Genomic DNA, 19,501 nt, shown 5'->3' on the forward strand with positions numbered 1-19,501 from the left:
GAGAGGAGAGGGGGGAGGAGAGGAGAGGGGGAGGAGAGGAGAGGGGGGAGGAGAGGGAGGAGAGGAGGGGGCAGGAGAGGGGGAGGAGAGGGAGGAGAGGAGAGGGGGAGGAGAGAGGGAGGAGAGGGGGAGGAGAGGAGAGGAGAGGGGAGGAGAGAGGGAGGGAGGAGAGGGGGGAGGAGAGGAGAGGGGGGAGGAGAGGGGGATAGGGGGGAGGAGAGAGGGAGGAGAGGAGGGGGCAGGAGAGAGGGGGAGGGGAGAGGAGAGGAGAGGGGGAGGAGAGGGAGGAGAGGAGAGGGGGAGGAGAGAGGGAGGAGAGGGGGAGGAGAGGAGAGGAGAGGGGAGGAGAGAGGGAGGGAGGAGAGGGGGGAGAGGAGAGGGGGAGGAGAGGGAGGAGAGGGGGAGGAGAGGGAGGAGAGGGGGAGGAGAGGAGAGGGGGGAGGAGAGGAGAGGGGGAGGAGAGGAGAGGGAGAAGGAGGGGGAGGAGAGGTGGAGGAGAGGAGACGGAGAGGAGAGGAGAGGGGGGAGGAGAGGAGAGGGGGAGGAGAGGAGAGGGGGGAGGAGAGGGAGGAGAGGAGGGGGCAGGAGAGGGGGAGGAGAGGGAGGAGAGGAGAGGGGGAGGAGAGAGGGAGGAGAGGGGGAGGAGAGGAGAGGAGAGGGGAGGAGAGAGGGAGGGAGGAGAGGGGGGAGGAGAGGAGAGGGGGGAGGAGAGGGGGATAGGGGGGAGGAGAGAGGGAGGAGAGGAGGGGGCAGGAGAGAGGGGGAGGGGAGAGGAGAGGAGAGGGGGAGGAGAGGGAGGAGAGGAGAGGGGGAGGAGAGAGGGAGGAGAGGGGGAGGAGAGGAGAGGAGAGGGGAGGAGAGAGGGAGGGAGGAGAGGGGGGAGAGGAGAGGGGGAGGAGAGGGAGGAGAGGGGGAGGAGAGGGAGGAGAGGGGGAGGAGAGGAGAGAGGGAGGAGAGCGAGGAGAGGAGAGGGGGAGGAGAGGAGAGGAGAGGGGAGGGCTTGTGAAATTCCATTGGTTTTTTTCTTCTTCTTTCACCACAGCACAGGTGTTCTATAAAAGTTGCCCATTGAGAGTGACATATTTTCACAGCTATAGTACTGTAAGTAAGGGTGAATCTATGGTAAATCAACGCCTGTGGGGAATATCAAATGGAACACATTGTTGATATGAGTATGCTATTAATATGCTATAAAACATTCTAAGTTAGTCGAGCCACTCCAGGGTTGTAGGTTTGAGATCGGCGTGCATGCGTGCTGCAGATATTCAGACAGGGCAGCCATCTTGGAAATGGACTTCCCCACTTTTCCCAATTTACGTGTCATTTTTGGTGCTTTCCCTTTTATATAAAAAAATACAAAACATAACGGCGAAAAGAATTCGAGTTTCATTCCATTTCCTCCCTTTTTTCATTTTCTAAAACTTTTTTTTCTCTTTTTTTCCTTCTCTGGCACTTACATATTGACAAAGTATACACTATTTTACAACTGAAGACTGAAATAACACTTGATTCGTCCAATCAGATATACGGTACGCAGCCCATATCCAATCAGAAAAGTCAACTGGAAGCTAACCAGTAGGAAGCAACACAACAAGCCTATGGTGTGAAGGAAGCTGTCCGACAGCTCTGCATTAACACAAGCACCCACCCTCAGGGACAGTGGGTTCTGCTGGTTTGTCCAGCTTAATGTCAATCACTGGAAAGTATCCAATTAAGGAAAAACTTAGGGAATACATAAAACATTATCTGCATATTCCATTCTTAACCACAAAACTATGGTCCAAAAGAGTCAACAGAGAAGACTATAATGCAACATAATAGACACTCCTCTCAGATCTCTCTCTCTCTCTCTCTCGCACACATAGTCTGTCCTTCATCATGTTTCCCTAGGCACAGGGTGCTACCCTGCTATACCGCCACTAGGTGGCATCCTCTCCCCCTGTCCTATAGAATTCATACCAATCAACTACGTAATATTACTGGTTCACTGCACTGAAGATGTCTGCCTATTTCTACTAATTTCTTTGTGACAGTGCCAGCAACAACAATGAGTTAAATCATTTTTCTCTGCACTGAGTTTCTCTTTGCTGTTCTGGGCCTTGGTTGACAGATTGTTAAGTCACTCAGGGACTCTCTGTTCTAAAGGATACTGCCTTCAGGGTTCGCATCGTCCAAGCTCTCCATCCCAGGTAAGGCTGCTGCAACACGTCGAAACAGCTAGAGATAGAGAGAGGGACGAGAAAGGGGGAGAGAGAAAAAAGAAAATACATTGAAAATATATAATTTAATTAACATAAAACTACATCTTAAAAGGAATTTCCACTGCATAAATCTTACACACTATAAACAAATGGTTCTATATAGTGCCAAATAAATAGTTATTTGGCTTGCAACCACAGCAGAACCCTTTTTGGTGCTATAGGTAACCTTTTTTTGAAAGTTCTATAAAGAACTATGCTCATCAGGTTCTAAGTGGAAACTTTATGGTGCTATAAAGAACCCTTTCCTAAGGTTCTATAAAGAACCATTGAAAATAAAAATCTATATTGTACCAAAAATGGGTTCCGCTATGGTTACAACCCTTTTTGGGGCAATATAGAACCATTATGGGGTTCAACCTCGTAGGTCCTCGGTAGAACTACACCATTTTTTAAATTTGGTTATAGTAGTGTAAAAATTCCATAGGTTTTACTATTGTGTAAATCAACAAGTTGAATCAGGTATGCTAGCTTTGGGACAACAGTTGGGTCCCTGAGGAGCTTATTGAGAACTACTGACTTAATCAACTGTTCTCAAATTACACAAGGCAATACATGAGTCTTTCATTAACACCAGTAATAACAAAAAATACAGCTATAACATGTTAAATCATTACACAACAGATTAGACCAACTGGAATGACACTCTCACTCACGGTTGCACAAAAAGAGCAGGGCACAAACCACGGCCAAAAATATTTAAATGATCACAAAAATTGTAAAGAACCTTTTTTTGAAATGCAAAGAACTACTGAAGGGCTCAAAGGGTTCTTCGGTCAGTATGGTTCCACATAAACTCAGCAAAATAAGAAATGTCCTCTCACTGTGATCTGCGTTTATTTTCAGCAAACTTAACATGTGTAAATATTTGTATGAACATAACAAGATTCAACAACTGAGATATAAACTGAACAAGTTCCACAGAGACATGTGACTAAATAAAATGTAACAATGTGTTCCTGAACAAAGGGCGGTTCAAAATCAAAAGTAACAGTCAGTATCTGGCGTGGCCACCAGCTGCATTAAGTACTGCAGTGCATCTCCTCCTCATGGACAGCAACAGATTGGCCAGTTCTTGCTGTGAGATGTTACTCCACTCTTCCACCAAGGCACCTGCAAGTTCCCGGACATTTCTGGGGGGAATGGCCCTAGTCCTCACCCTCCGATCCAACAGGTCCCAGACGTGCCCAATGGGATTGAGATCCAGGCTCTTCGCTGGCCATGGCAGAACGCTGACATTCCTGTCTTGCAGGAAATCACTCACAGAACGACCAGTATGGCTGGTGGCATTGTCATGCTGGAGGGTCATGTCAGGATGAGCCTGCAGGAAGGGTACCACATGAGGAAGGAGGATGTCTCCTCTGTAACGCACAGCGTTGAGATTGCCTGTAATGACAACAAGCTCAGTCCGATGATGCTGTGACACACCACCCCAGACCATGACGGACCCTCCACCTCCAAATCGATCCCGCTCCAGAGTACAGGCCTCGGTGTAACGCTCATTCTTTTGACGATAAACGCGAATCCGACCATCACCCCTGGTGAGACAAAACTGCATCTCGTCAGTGAAGAGCACTTTTTGCCAGTCCTGTCTGGTCCAGCGACGGTGGGTTTGTGCCCATAGGCAACGTTGTTGCCGGTGATGTCTGGTGAGGACCTGCCTTACATCAGGGCTACAAGCCCTCAGTCCAGCCTCTCTCAGTCTGAGAACTGATGGAGGGATTGTGCATTCCTGGTGTAACTCGGGCAGTTGTTGTTGCCATCCTGTACCTGTCCGGCAGGTGTGATGTTCGAATGTACCGATCCTGTGTAAGTGTTGCTACACGTGGTCTGCCACTGCGAGGATGATCGGCTGTCCGTCCTGTCTCTCTGCAATGCTGTCTTAGGCGTCTCACAGTACGGACATTGCAATTTATTGCCCTGGCCACATCTGCAGTCCTCATGCCTCCTTGCAGCATGCCTAAGACACGTTCACGCAGATGAACAGGGACCCTGGGCATCTTTCTTTTGGTATTTTTCAGAGTCAGTAGAAAGGCTTCTTTAGTGTCCTAAATTTTCATAACTGTGACCTTATTTGCCTACCGTCTATAAGCTGTTAGTGTCTTAATGACCGTTCCACAGGTGCATGTTCATTAATTGTTAATGGTTCATTGAACAAGCATGGGAAACCCTTTACAATGAAGATCTGTGAAGTTATTTGGATTTTTTACGAATTATCTTTGAAAGACAGGGTCCTGAAAAAGTTTCTTTTTTTTCTGAGTTTAGAACCATCATCTTTCCCCAAAAAAACCTTGAGGAACCCTACTTTTTTAGTGTGTATTCTTGAGTGAGTCAAACTTGAAGCATATAAAGTGCCTAATTAAGAAATTGAAAATGTTTATAGGAAGAATCACCTGTTTGACATTGGTGCCTGTTTTGGCACTGGTTTCGATGAACATCACGTTCAGTTCTTTGGCTCTCTGCTCTCCCTCTTCGATAGTGATTTGCCTGTGGGAGAATCAGACCAAAGCATACATTCAGATGTTAAAGGGGAATACTTTCTAGAAAGTTTGAACAGTTTTTTTTAGAACCAATGGCGTTAAACAATTGATGCATTAAATCAAATCAGGTAACTTATGTTCATCATTTCAATCCATATGTAGTCAATTTTAAATTATTGAAAAAGTAAAAATAAGGCAGACAAAGGCAGACCCCTTTGATAGGATTATCCAAGTTCAAAGCATTCAAAAACAGATACAGATGTACTATCTGAATTTGATCACTCTTTTGTCGCAGAGAATTTTGCAAACTTGTAGTGTATTTGAGGTTTAAAAGGCTTCTAAAGTTTTTAATTTCCACCTACAAACGTTAGAAGCCACAAAAATGTCCTAACAAAAAAATTTATCAACTCCTATAAAAATGTCCATTCATTATAATCCACATAATAATTCACATGTCCTGTTGCTGCAGGATTATTTTCCTGCTGTGAGAAACTGGTCAAATTAAGATAGAACACCTGTATACAGCATGTATTCAGTATGTAGGCCTAATATATAAATAATATGTGTACCAGACATAAACGATCACCCACCTCTTCTCCTCCAGGTCTGTCTTGTTGCCCACTAACATGATGATGACATCACTGCCCCTCTCTGTTCGAACGTCGTCAATCCACTTACAGGTCTGCTGGAACGAGTTCACGTCTGGGGAGGAAATATATCATGTACCTTTTTACTGGATGTTACTGTGTATTACAATGTACGCCATTGTAGGGCCCAGTGTGTGTGTGTGTGTGTGTGTGTGTGTGTGTGTGTGTGTGTGTGTGTGTGTGTCATGTGAGTTCTGTCACTCACTTGTAATGTCATACACAACCACAGCGACAGTAGAGTCCCGTATGTAGCTGGGGATGAGGCTCCTGAAGCGCTCCTGACCTGCTGTATCCCACAGCTGCAGTCTCACCTGGACACACACAAGCCCACTGAGCTACAGTACTGGCTAAGCAACACTGTTAAACTACAACAAGCTTTTACAAACATGTTCATTTAACTTCATTTCACCATAATAATTTATGAATGACTCATTTACAGTATGCAGTAATATGTATAGTATGTATAGTTAGTATGTGTAGTATGCTAGGACAAATAGGATGCTTTGTACTAGTTAGGGTGCTAGGCCCCTAAAATGTAATAATGTAGTCCATGTTGATCTGTGTTCATTTCAGGTAACTGACAGAGTTTCTTACTGTTCGGTCCTCCAGGTACATGGTCTTCGATAAGAAGTCAATCCCAATGGTTGCCTGTCAAATAAAACAAGAGTAAAGTGATATTCGTAATAATAGTGCAATAAAAGTCCAGTGTGTCACAATAATAGCACACAGGGTACAGTGTGTCACGATAATAGCACACAGGTTACAGTGTGTCACGATAATAGCACACAGGTTACAGTGTGTCATGATAATAGCACACAGGTTACAGTGTGTCACGATAACAGCACACAGGTTACAGTGTGTCACGATAATAGCACACAGGTTACAGTGTGTCACGATAATAGCACACAGGTTACAGTGTGTCACGATAACAGCACACAGGTTACAGTGTGTCACAATAACAGCACACAGGTTACAGTGTGTCACGATAATAGCACACAGGTTACAGTGTGTCACGATAATAGCACACAGGTTACAGTGTGTCACGATAATAGCACACAGGTTACAGTGTGTCACAATAACAGCACACAGGTTACAGTGTGTCACAATAATAGCACACAGGGTACAGTGTGTCACGATAATAGCACACAGGTTACAGTGTGTCACAATAACAGCACACAGGTTACAGTGTGTCACAATAACAGCACACAGGTTACAGTGTGTCACAATAACAGCACACAGGTTACAGTGTGTCACAATAATAGCACACAGGGTACAGTGTGTCACAATAACAGCACACAGGTTACAGTGTGTCACAATAACAGCACGCAGGTTACAGTGTGTCACAATAATAGCACACACGTTACAGTGTGTCACAATAACAGCACACACGTTACAGTGTGTCACAATAATAGCACACAGGGTAAAGTGTGTCACCCTCTATCTTTTGTTATTCACAAAGGAAAGGATGTACTGTGATAGATAGGAAACCTAAAAAATATATTTTGTGTGAAGGCCAAGCGCACAAATCTAATCATGTCTATTGTAATTAGATTTGTATTGCCCTTTGTACTGTAATTCTTGTCCTATCATTTGTTTGTACCAGAACATGACATAAAGCAGCCAGGTCTTACCTGATATGTGTTGTCGAAGCTGTCGTACATAAACCGGGTGATCAGGGATGTCTTCCCCACTGGAAGAGGAACAGAACACAGGGGTGAATATCAAAGTTATTTTCTAAAAAGCTTTATCCACCCATTTTTCACATTTTTGTTTGTTCATCAGAAATGAATGCTTATGGGTACTTTTTTGTGTGTGTACAATTTTACTGGTTTCTGAATTTCTATTCCTAGATTTTAGATGTGTATTAAAATGGGTTTTGTTGCAAAGGGCTATATATAATTTTTTGTTGTTGCTGGAATTGAATATTCGTATATTCAGAGAGAGATAGGCTTCGTCCCAAATGGCACCCTATTCCATATATAGTGCACTACTTTAGACCAGAGTCCTATTCCCTATATAGTGCCCTACTTTGACAAGAGCCCTATTCCCTATATAGTGCCCTACTTTAGACCAGAGCCCTATTCCCTATATAGTGCCCTATTTTAGACTAGAGCCCTATTCCCTATATAGTGCCCTACTTTCGACCAGAGCCCTATTCCCTATATAGTGCCCTATTTTAGACCAGAGCCCTATTCCCTATATAGTGCCCTATTTTAGACCAGAGCCCAGATCTCATATTACTGTATTGATTAATTTAGTAATATATATATATATATATTTTCAACATTGATGTCACAAATGTATCATTTGTACAGTTCTTTATTAAAAAATGTAATTATTTGTCACATTTGACTGTGTAACACCTCGCAGTGCTACTTGTGTCTCTGAGAGGGAGGCGGCTATATCCAGTTATGCAACAAATTGGGACCGTTTGTCTCTCTGAAAAAAAACATCTAGTGTCATTTAATAACCCCATGCCATGAAACCACAATCGAAGTTCTTTAAACAAAAAAAACCTTATTTGCCAACATTTCTGAAAATGGATATACTGTATAGTATTTTGGGATGAAACTCTTCATATACATACATACATAAATGTATGTATGCATGCACAAGCACCCTCGCGTGCACACACACACGAAACCCACAATCACAGGTACACTGAATGACAGCCTAGTTAGCACCCATTACTCAATGTTCATCACTCACAACCCAAAACAATATGAGGTTAAGCTAATTGTTAAAACCTGAAGATCTAAAGATCATCAATGGTCTGTGAGTGTTTTAGGGGACACTCATCACAATTAGTAGCCTACAGAAAACAATTGTCAGTGGCCAATAAAGGCTTGAAATCAGCACCACGGACAGCTACATAACAGCATACATTATGGAAAGCCACTAGGCTGCTACATACAAATGCAATAACACACATGCACACACAGAAACAAACACACACACATACACGCGCAGTACCATGGACAGCTACATCTCAGCATCCTTTTCTATGGAAAGCCATGACAGCTACCATTACATACACACAAACATACAAGAACATACACTCAGTTATGGAATAGACATGACACACACACTCTCTCTCTCTCTCTCTCGCTCTCATACACACACACACGCACGCATGCACACACACACATAAATCCATTATATTATAAATAAACCATTACAATGCCCAATGTATAGTATTTTACACTTCAATACCATGATCGAGCAGAGGTGGATAGCCACTCCGACTGTCTGATGTCTGACCACGTATTCTAAGAGGTTTATAGAGCTATTGATCTCTAGAGTCTACGCCATATCAACCACGTAAACAGTCATTGTTCTCTAAATTATTGAATTATTGAATAAATCATCATGTTATGACACTAACAGACCATTCGTGACCATTAGGATATTATGATTTGGAACGGTGAGTCAACGGATTGGAGACAGTGACTGCGAGGTTTATAAAATCGACAGACATCGCCCAACCTGGGTGTGTCCCGAAATGACACATGGGAACTATTTATCTATTTAACCATTTTAAACCGGGGGGGTTGGGGGGAATCATAGCTAGTCATATAATAAGTTTAAATGTTGAAGTCTATAGTCAACGATGGAACTGTGATAAATTGTTATTCTAATCTTGAAACGGAGCGAATATTTCTGCCGGCCACTGCACCACATCAAAACATCCAAATTCATATATCACGTCGCTTACTGTATCTGTAATACCAATGATGATGAAATACAATGAAACATGATTAAATAGAGAAATTGTTTGAAATCAAATATTAACATCGGTAAAATGCGGAGGATAGGCTACATTGTATTTCATGACGTTTTAGATCGAAGTGGATGACTAATCAGATTTTCTACAGAAACAAAATCGTGACAGGAACCAGTGAATTGGTTGATTCAGTTAACATATGACACAAACTCTCAACACATATACAAAATAGTGAAAACTTTAAAATAGACCAAAGAATACAGTTATGGCCTTCAAGATGCGTTATCATGTTTGGCAACTGAAGCAACCAAGCCTCCGAGGCGTTCCAAAAGACTCAACTCACCGCTCTGTTCTCCTAAAAAGACCAGTTTGAATTTCCTCAGAGGGTTCCCCAAGTCTCCTCCGGCGGACATGGTTACAGCGATAACTCTATCGGATTATAATAGAGGTTTTCTGATCCAGAGGCGTTGTTTCTTTCACTATCGGTGTGTCGGGATCCTCCTCTGCTCATAGAATGATGGGAGTGCAGCTCAGCGTCGTCCTGTCAATTTAGGATGCGTGTGCGCCTGCGTGACCTCACCTTATTCATCCTCTCACCTTCTTGAATATTATTGCATTTTTCTCCCGTTAATTACACAATGTAGAGCTACTCAACAGTAAAGTCAGTAACATAATAAAATATTGATGATTTCAGGTTAGTTATATTTTCAAGAATGTGTTATAAACAAAAAAAAATTATAGTAATATGACATTCAGATTCATTCACAAATAGTGTCATTGATACACATAAAGACAATGTAAATACTGTACAATTAAACAGTAGTGTATACAGGTTTTCATGATAAGCAAACCAAAAACATGCCTTTATCAAAGTCGCATGTGAGGTTATCAAAAGTCCCTTAAAATAATGGAAGAAACTATGTCAATTTTGATTATATTCCAAAATAAAACACGTTCATTGATGATACTACATAAGAATAACATTTAGCAGACACTTTTATCCAACGCGACTAAGACAGCTGTCGTTAACAGTGACACATATTCAGTTTAATTGGCCGATGCGGGAATTGAACCTGCAACCTTAGTGTTGCCAGTATTGTGCTCTAACTTGAGCCGTAGGAACCAATGGTCTTGACCCTTTCCCCAGTGGCCCCTCAGGGTGAGTGCTGGCCTCTCACACCGGCACCTCAGGCTCCTTCTCACTACTCAGACAAGGTGTGTGCTGTACTCTCCAGCCTGCCAGAGCTAGCAGCACCAACCCCAGGCACTTATAACCCACCTGCAGCCCAAAGTACCTGGGAGAGAGGACACAGCAAGAACAACATGTACCATATTCAGTATATTCATCATGATAAGTGTCTTTATTTATTCCCAATCTCAATAAAAAAACACTCACAAGGACAACAAGACGTTGTTCTTAGTGACCCCTAATTTGCAAGCACATCAAGTGCGGCCGCACCTGTTCCGAAGGATGTTGTTGTCGTAGTAACCACAGGCGCCCTGTTTATTCCCACAGGCGTGCTTCCACCAGACACAGGAGTAGTCGATGGCCAGCCCAAACACAGCAGGGGCTGGCAGCCAGGCTGAAACACATATGAAATATATTCAGACATTGGATTTTTTGGGGGGACTGGGACATAATGGAAAATTAAGGATAGGGCACTGTTGTCCAGCAATCACATGCGCTTAGAGGCTAACTTACCTAGCATTCTTATCAACAGGAACTGGACTCCAATTGCAAAGGATTTCTCCTCTTGAAAGACTGTCCTGAAAAAAAAATCAAATAAATCATGCATACATATCATCATCATCATCATCTTCACCCCACCACCACGATCATCAACACCATAATCATCATCACCACCAGCCCCAATCATCAAAACCATCATCATCATCATCATTACCACCACATCCGTCATCACCAGTACCTGAGCACCATCATATAGATGGGGTTGTGGGAGAGGCTGGCAATGAAGCCAGCGAAGGCGATGAGGAGAATGGCCGGCAGGACGAGGTGAGGGCAGCTCTTGGTACAAGAACCTGGGAGGGCCCTGCCTATCCCCATATCAGCCGCGCCAGCGGGCACAGCAGACAGAGCGGTCACACAGCTACACATGGTGTAAGTCTAGAGAGGAGAGTAAGGGTACATTATTGTAACAGTATTTTCTTACAGTCTTAAAGGATGTCCCACACTGCATTCAGAATTAGGATCTTAATTTGAGCCAGTTTGCTACAGCAGGAAAATAATCCCAGCAGAAGGAAATATGATTTACTATGTGTATTATAATCCATGAACATTTTTTGTAGGGGTTGATACATTTTCGATAGGACAAATCTAATCTGACATTTTAAAGTGGAATAAACTACAAGTGTGCATTTCCAGCTGTGCAGGAAAATTCTCAGCAACAAAAGAGTGATCAAATTAAGATCCTACGTCTGTAAGCAAAAGGACAAGTAGCCTTTGACTCGTTTATGAGTTACAGAGGCTTCCAAAGGTATTTCAAATACCAATTTCACATAGTTTGGTTTCAAATTGGTTTGTGCTATCTTGCCACAGATCTATTGACCAGGCTAGGTTTCACAGTCTATCTCAAGGATGGCCTATGTAGTACCTGGACTCTGTGAGGGTTTAGTGTGTCGATGGTGACATTGGTGCAGCCAGCGTGACAGGGAGAGATGTACTCTGTGTTGTCCTCTCCACACACAGGGTTAAATACGTTATTCAGACAGGAACAGTTGGAGTTACAGAGAGATAGAGACCTGGGGAAAAACACTAGTGAGATCGGATGGTCCTGAGATAGAATCACAGGAATAGAATCACAGAGTTTGATGCCTTTTAAAAGATACTATTTGTGTTAGTGATAGAATAGGAAATAATATTCGTCAACATTTGATGGTTGATTAGGAATGTACTGAGTATAGGCTACAATGGTGCAACATGTTGAGTGTACAATAAAGTCAGTGATCTATATAAAGGTCATGACGTAGAGAGAGTATAAGGAGCCTTAACATGAATAATTGAGAGCTGAGGATTTGTGCTGCCGATGATTTAAAAAAAAAAATCACACAGTAGAATACTGCACCACAGTAACGAGGGGTATTTTTGTATAGACAGATCCAGCTCACCTATTAGCCCACTGGTCCTGTGTGTGACCGTAGCCTGTGTTGACCCCCGCCACTCTCTGAGTGGAGCAGCCCATGAAGAAGAGAGGTACACAGAGCAGTATGGAGAGGGAGAGAGGTACCAAACACAGCCAGAGGAGGGTCCGCACAGGTGGGCGTACACGCTTCATCACCACCCCGCCCAGCAGCAGCCCTACAGCAGCCATGGGCAGGTTGATGGCCCCTGGAGAAAGACAACAGGGTGGAGGTCACAGCTGATTATAGAGAAAAAACGATGGAAAGTTGCAAACTACTTAGAGACATTGTGTGTGTGTGTGTGTGTGTGTGTGTGTGTGTGTGTGTGTGTGTGTGTGTGTGTGTGTGTGTGTGTGTGTGTGTGTGTGTGTGTGTGTGTGTGTGTGTGTGTGTTTGGTGGGCATAGGTTTGTGTACGTGTGCCTGTGCAAGTGTAGCGTATGTAACTCCTCACCGATGAGTAAGCTGCCGTAGGTGGCGGTGGTGCCGTACTGGTGCTCCAGGAACTTGCTGAGGAAGGTGGCGAGGCCGGCGATGGAGGAGGAGAAACAACACTGAGACAGGATCAGCAGCAGGAAGACAGGCCGCAGCAGCATCCTCAGGAGCAGACGCGGGAACACTGGGATATGCACATTAACACACACACAACGGCAAGACACATATACACTATACATACAAAAGTATGTGGACACCACTTCAAATGAGTGGATTCGGCTATTTCAGCCACACCCGTTGCTGACAGCCAAATCGAGCACACAGCCATGCAATCTCCATAGTAGAATGGCCTTACTGAAGCTCAGGGACTTTAAATGTTGCACCGTCATAGGATGCCAACCTTCCAACAAGTCACTTTCTGTCCTGCTAGAGCTGCCCCGGTCAACTGTAAGTGCTGTTATTGTGAAGTGGAAACGTCTAGGAGTAACAACGGCTCAGCCGCGAAGAGGTAGGCCACACAAGCTCACAGAACGCGACCGCCGAGTGCTGAAGCGCGTAGCGCGTATAAATCGTCTGTCCTCGGTTGCAACACTCACTATCGAGTTTCAAACTGCCTTTGGAATCAACATCAGCACAAGAACTGTTCGCCGGGAGCTTCATGAAATGTGTTTCCATGGACGAGCAGCCGCACACAAGCCTAAGATCACCATGCGTAATGCCAAGCATTGGCTTGAGTGGTGTAAAGCTCGCTGCCAATGAACTTTGGAGCAGTGGAAATGCGTTCTCTGGCCATTCTCTTCATCATCTGGCAGTCCAACGGACAAATCTGGGTTTGGCAGATGCCAGGAGAACGCTACCGGCCCCAATGCATAGTGCCAACTGTAAAGTTTGGTGGAGGAGGAATAATGGTCTGGGGCTGTTTTTCATGGTTTGGGCTAGGCCCCTTAGTTCCAGTGAAGGGAAACCTTAACGCTACAGCATACAATGACATTCTAGGTGATTCTGTCCTTCCAACTTTGTGGCAAAGGTTTGGGGAAGGGCCTTTCCTGTTTCAGCATGACAATGCCCCCATGCACAAAGTGAGGTCCAAACAGAAAAGGTTTGTCGAGATCGGTGTGGAAGAACTTGACTTGACTGGCCTGACCTCAACCCCATCGAATACCTTTGGGATGAATTGGACTGCGAGCCAGGCCCAATCGGCCGACATCAGTGCCCGACCACACTAATTCTCTTGTGGCTGAATGGAAGCAAGTCCCCGCAGAAATGTTCCAACATCTAGTGTAAAGCCTTCCCAGAATAGTGGAGTCTGTTATAGCAGCAAAGGGGGGAACAACTCCATATTAAAGTCCATGATTTTGGAATGAGATGTTCAACGAGCAGGTGTCCACATACTTTTGATCATGTAGTGTATATTAACATACACAAGAACATACACACAAACATCGACCTTATCCCTTTAAAGGTACTTACTCTTTAAGAAGTCAATTAAAGAGGTCTCTGAAGAGGTTTCGTCTTTCAAAGGGTCACTTTCAGTCTTAGGTGCCTGAAAAAAAGCCAGATAATCAGTCAATAGCCTGAAACATTTTGAGAATGAGGATAATCAGTCAATAGCCTGAAACATTTTGAGAATGAGATATTAGTTATCTCTTGAATCGACTTAGAATAGAATGAACCCAAAATGAACCCCTTAGAATAGAATGAACCCAAACCCAGGAAGTGGTTGACCACCTACTTTGGCCTGGGCCGGGACCTTGACCCTGGGGAAGAAGAAGTAGGGGATGGAGGCCAGAGCCAGACATCCAGAGGAGACCAGCAGGCCCATCCACCATGCCCCAACCCAGCGAGGGTCAGACGGGGTTAGGTCCAACGGACTGTCTGGGATGGGACAGAGGGGGATCAGAGGGATGAGGGAGACAGGGGAGAAGGAGGGGATGGGAGAGAGGGGTAAGAGGGGATGGGGAGAAGGATTGGGATGATGATGGATGGATGGATGGAAGGAGAGGATGGGGTAGAAGAAGAGGGATGGGGTCCAAGAGCAGGGAGAGAAAGGTAGAGAACATTAAATTCATTGCTTCATATTTTGTATACTGTATATGCTCTTCTCATTCTCACAAACAGGATCTAACAGTTCAACAGTGATTTACCTAAACCTATCTTGTCCACATCGACATAGATTCGGAGCATCATGGAACCCAGGAGGTACCCAAAGGCTGGCCCAAACACAGAGATGGAGAAAAGGATGGCTAGAACACAGAAAAACTAAATCATGACTTAAATTCCAATCAGGTGAAACTTGAAATATTCTCCTCACCAGGACCAGATTCAATGAAGCCCCATAAATGATTTAATTGATCATATCCTCAGATCAAATCAAAATCATCAACAAAACATTTAAATCTAACAAATGTTTCAATTAACAGTTTGTCTGGTTCTCCTGCCAGAAACATATTTGTATTTTTTATTTAACCTTTATTTAACTAGACAAGTGAGTTAAGAACAAATTATTATTTACAATGATGGCCTACCCCGGCCAAACCCTCCCCTAACCCGGACGACACTGGGCCAATTGTACGCCGCCCTATGGGACTCCCGATCGCGGCTGGTTGTGATACAGCCTGGGATCGAACCTGGGTCTGTAGTGACGCCTCTAGCACTGATCCCTGATCATAACAGCAGAGCAGCACTCAGGCAGCACTGTAGCAGTATCTTACCAATGTAAAGAGCTGAATTCCCAGGCTCAGCAAAGTCATCTATGTAGGAGATGCCAAAGGGCTGGATGGGCACTGAGCCAATGCCAAACAACACCTGGGCAGCTGCCATGGTCAGCCACTGGGTCCGCACCTCAGAGGGGTCCTCACCTCCCCCCTGTCTGCACACTTCAGGGGCAGAGGAATTCTCCCTTGGAACACACGTGTCCCATGACCCACCGGCTAAAAGCACATTCATATATATATTTATGTGTGGTGATCAGTTCAGTCACGTTGAGAAACATGCATTGAGCGTTATTATTACTTGTGCCAACCTATGAAGTACAAAAACAAAAAAATATTTACACTCAGTGTACAAAACATAAAGGACACCTTAATATTGAGTTGCAAGATTTTCTCTGAAGTGTACTATCTCGAGCCAGCCAGACACAATTAGACCTGTATTCATAATCAAATTGGTTTCATGGACTTCCTGCACTGTAATGCATTGAATTTTGGCAAAACTGCACTGTAATATATTGAGAGTAATATATAGGGTTTTGTCTTCTTACCAGCTGACATAAAATGGTACTGGTAGGGCTTGGACAGGAAGTGAGGTAGGGCCAAGGTGGCAGCAGCACAGGACATGAGCAGTCCCCCAAAGCCAATGAAACGAGGCCGGTTGACCCGGCTCCCAAAGTAACTGACAAACACCACCAGCAACATGTTCCCCATCTGTAGGACACAGTCACAGCCCAGCGGACATTCAGTTGAAGTCGGAAGTTTACATACACCTTAGATACATTTAAACTCGTTTTTTCACAATTCCTGAAATTTAATCCTAGTAAAAATTCCGTCTTAGGTCAGTTAGGATCACCACTTTATTTTAAGAATGTGAAATGTCAGAATAATAGTAGAGAGAATGATTTATTTCAGCTTTTATTTCTTTCATCACATCCCCAGTGGGTCAGAAGTCTACATACACTCAATTAGTATTTGGTAGCATTGCCTTTAAATTGTTTAACTTGGGTCAAACCTTCCACAAGCCTTCCACAAGCTTCCCACAATAAGTTGGGTGAATTTTGGCCCATTCCTACTGACAGAGCTGGTGTAACTGAGTCAGGTTTGTAGGCCTCCTTGCTCGCACATGTTCTTTCAGTTCTGCCCACACATTTTCTATAGGATTGAGGTCAGGGCTTTGTGATGGCCACTCCAATACCTTGACTTCGTTGTCCTTAAGCCATTTAGCCACAACTTTGGAAGTATGCTTGGGGTCATTGTCCATTTGGAAGACCCATTTGCGACCAAGCTTTAACTTCCTGACAGACGTCTTGAGATGTTGCTTCAATATATCCACATAATTTTCCTTCCTCATGATGCCATCTATTTTGTGAAGTGCACCAGTCCCTCCTGCAGCAAAGCACCCCCACGACATGATGCTTCCACCCCCGTGCTTCACGGTTGGGATGGTGTTCTTCGGCTTGCAAGCCTCCCCCTTTATCCTCCAAACATAACGATTGTCATTATGGCCAAACAGTTCCATTTTCGATACATCAGACCAGAGGACATTTCTCCAAAAAGTACGATCTTTGTCCCCAATGTGCAGTTGCAAACCGTAGTCTGGCTTTTTTTAATGGTGGTTTGGAGCAGTAGCTTCTTCCTTGCTGAGCGGCCTTTCAGGTTATGTCGATATAGGACTCGTTTTACTGTTGATATGGATAATTTTGTACCTGTTTCCTACAGCATCTTCACAAGGTCCTTTGGTGTTGTTCTGGGATTGATTCGCACTTTTCGCACCAAAGTACATTCATCTCTATGAGACAGAACATGTCTCCTTCCTGAGCGGAATGACGGCTGCGTGGTCCCATGGTGTTTATACTTGTGTACTATTGTTTGTACAGATGAACGTGGTACCTTCAGGCATTTGAAAATTGCTCCCAAGGATGAACCAGACTTGTGGAGGTCTACAAAAAAATCAGAAGTCTTGGCTGATTTATTTTGATTATCCCATGATGTCAAGCAAAGAGCCACTGAGTTTGAAGGTAGGCCTTGAAATACATCCACAGGTACACCTCCAATTGACTCAAATTATGTCAATTAGTCTATCAGAAGCTTCTAAAGCCATGACATAATTTTCTGGAATTTTCCAAGCTGTTTAAAGGCACAGTCAACTTAGTGTATGAAAACTTCTGACCCACTGGAATTGTTATATAAGTGAATTAATTTGTCTGTAAACAATTGTCGGAAAAAAGACTTGTCTCATGCACAAAGTAGATGTCCTAACCGACTTGCCAAAACTACAGTTTGTTAACAAGAAATTTGTGGAGTGGTTGAAAAACGAGTTTTAATGACTCCAACCTAAGGGTATGTAATCTTCCGACTTCAACTGTAACTGTTTGGACTGTCATTTAAACTGGTTGTAATTATGTCATTTCAATCAGCCATGTCTGCTGGGAGAGTGGTAGAACAGGAGAGAGACCCTTCTAAAGTGAGAATGGAGCACTACATAATATGTTACAATAAATTCCTTTTTTATTTAATAGAATTTTAAAGAATGTGACTTGAAAGTGGCTCTTATACCTGTGTATTGACACTATATTTCCCATTTACTTTTGACGTATCTATACTGTCATACATATGTATTAAAAAATACATTCTTTAGTGATTTCAAGTAATGTTGTACTCATCGAGGCTTTATAGAAGTGCTGGAGTGCAGTGACAGTTGTACATGCAGGTGGTTATCCCAGTGGAGACCAGTAGGGGCTGCTGTACCTCGTGCAGAGAGGAGACGGTGCCCATAGACATGCTGTTGAAACCGAAGCGACGTTCAATGGTGGTGATGCAGCTCTTGAAGTAGGCACTGTGCAGCAACTGGGTGAGCTGGAGCAGACTGTGACACAGCACAAATATCTATGTGTGTGTGTTGGGGGGGTAGTAGTCGCATGGTAACGAGGGAAATAGGGGAGGAGAGAGACAGAGGGAGGATCAGAGACCGAGAGGAATAGGGGATGAAAAGAGAGATGTTGGAAGGAAGAGAGAGAGAGATAGAGAGGGAGAGAGAGAGAGCAGACATAACTCAAACGGTCAGCCCACAGCAAAGAAGATATTCTCTGCTACTGCTACTACCTGAATCCCATCAGTCATGGAGTTACCTGCAGATGTTCTCTTGGTACTTGGAGGTCTTCACTGCTTATAGACTTTCTCTGTGTACCAATAGTAAGTCTATAGGCACTGAAAACCTACATGGCATTCTTTGTCCTTGTGTGTTCTGTTTCTTCTCTGGTAACCTTTGTTCTACCTCATGTCTTGCTGTGACTAGAGAATGAGGGGAAACTGTTTTTGATCTCGACTTTGAGCCTAAGTATAGAACGTTTGCAGTCCGTGCAACAAGTGGGATCTAGAAGCAATATTTGTGTTGATCTTCAAAGTCGTTTCCCTCACCCGAAAAACACTAGCACTTTTCCTCATTTTCCCCCCTTTATTCTTGTTGGACAATTGAATCAGTCATTTCAAAACTGCTTGCTTAATGGACATTTCAGTTTTGAATCAAATTGGTCAGCAGAGTTAAGCTGCAGATATAAATTAAAGGGATGTTCAACTCCAAAATCAAAGTTTGTCAGATGTTTACAGACCTCAGATAAGTCCACGTCCCAGGCCATCTGTTTTGTAGATCAAACCATACGCCACATTTTAAAGTGAATGGAAAATATAAGCACCATGCAATTTACAGACGTGCTTATCTTTTACATGTATTTGGTATTGAGGGATAGGCCTGTAGCCGGATCTGCACAGCCGATGTCACGACCTCATCTAGAGATTCTAACATTTTTGAGACGTAGAAACATCTGAGAATGTACCAGGATGCATACATACCTTTATGTTACAAGATGGTTTTGACTTCTCCTTTTTCTCCTCCTCCATTCTGACAGCTGGCAATGTTCACTCACCCCAACAGCGGGAAACAATCCAAACTTCCAAGCTTCTTGTCTACTGCGTGTGAGAGTGTGTGTGTGGATGTCACGGTGGAATCGTGGTGTGCATGTGCGTTGGGTGGTCACAACAAATTCTTCGAGTTAACCCTTAGATGCCTCCGAGAACAAAAAGTCACTTCCCAAACAACACCTGGACAGGAA

General features: G+C 43.8%; 2 protein-coding genes across 6 annotated transcripts; both read right to left on the bottom strand.

Moving 5' to 3' along the window:
- Positions 1-799: 799 nt before the first annotated feature.
- LOC129814203 (ras-related protein Rab-6B-like) lies at positions 800-9,684 on the bottom strand. 2 transcript variants are annotated; one of them, XM_055867156.1, is made up of 8 exons: positions 9,453-9,684; positions 7,017-7,075; positions 5,968-6,033; positions 5,591-5,696; positions 5,329-5,440; positions 4,652-4,745; positions 2,151-2,217; positions 800-1,696 (listed from the first exon to the last, which is right to left on the bottom strand). In XM_055867156.1, the coding sequence occupies exons 1-8, from the start codon at positions 9,520-9,522 to the stop codon at positions 1,632-1,634; spliced, it is 639 nt and encodes a 212-aa protein (XP_055723131.1). In that variant the 5' UTR covers positions 9,523-9,684; the 3' UTR covers positions 800-1,631. The 2 variants fall into 2 exon arrangements, with proteins under 2 accessions (XP_055723131.1, XP_055723133.1); XM_055867158.1 differs by having other exon boundaries at positions 803-1,696; positions 5,980-6,033.
- Positions 9,685-9,790: 106 nt separating this feature from the next.
- On the bottom strand, positions 9,791-19,481 carry LOC129814194 (solute carrier organic anion transporter family member 2A1-like). 4 transcript variants are annotated; one of them, XM_055867137.1, is made up of 14 exons: positions 19,242-19,481; positions 18,141-18,278; positions 15,941-16,103; positions 15,393-15,611; positions 14,826-14,891; positions 14,414-14,556; positions 14,152-14,224; positions 12,701-12,865; positions 12,236-12,455; positions 11,722-11,869; positions 11,038-11,234; positions 10,812-10,876; positions 10,569-10,692; positions 9,791-10,404 (listed from the first exon to the last, which is right to left on the bottom strand). In XM_055867137.1, exons 1-14 carry the CDS (start codon positions 19,287-19,289, stop codon positions 10,284-10,286), a joined length of 1,890 nt encoding a protein of 629 aa, XP_055723112.1. In that variant the 5' UTR covers positions 19,290-19,481; the 3' UTR covers positions 9,791-10,283. The 4 variants fall into 4 exon arrangements, with proteins under 4 accessions (XP_055723112.1, XP_055723111.1, XP_055723113.1 ...); XM_055867136.1 differs by having other exon boundaries at positions 14,826-14,924; XM_055867140.1 differs by having other exon boundaries at positions 10,315-10,404; positions 10,812-10,871; positions 14,826-14,924.
- Positions 19,482-19,501: the final 20 nt, after the last annotated feature.

The sequence above is a fragment of the Salvelinus fontinalis genome, chromosome 17, assembly GCF_029448725.1.
Source record: "Salvelinus fontinalis isolate EN_2023a chromosome 17, ASM2944872v1, whole genome shotgun sequence".
Lineage (NCBI taxonomy): Eukaryota > Metazoa > Chordata > Actinopteri > Salmoniformes > Salmonidae > Salvelinus > Salvelinus fontinalis.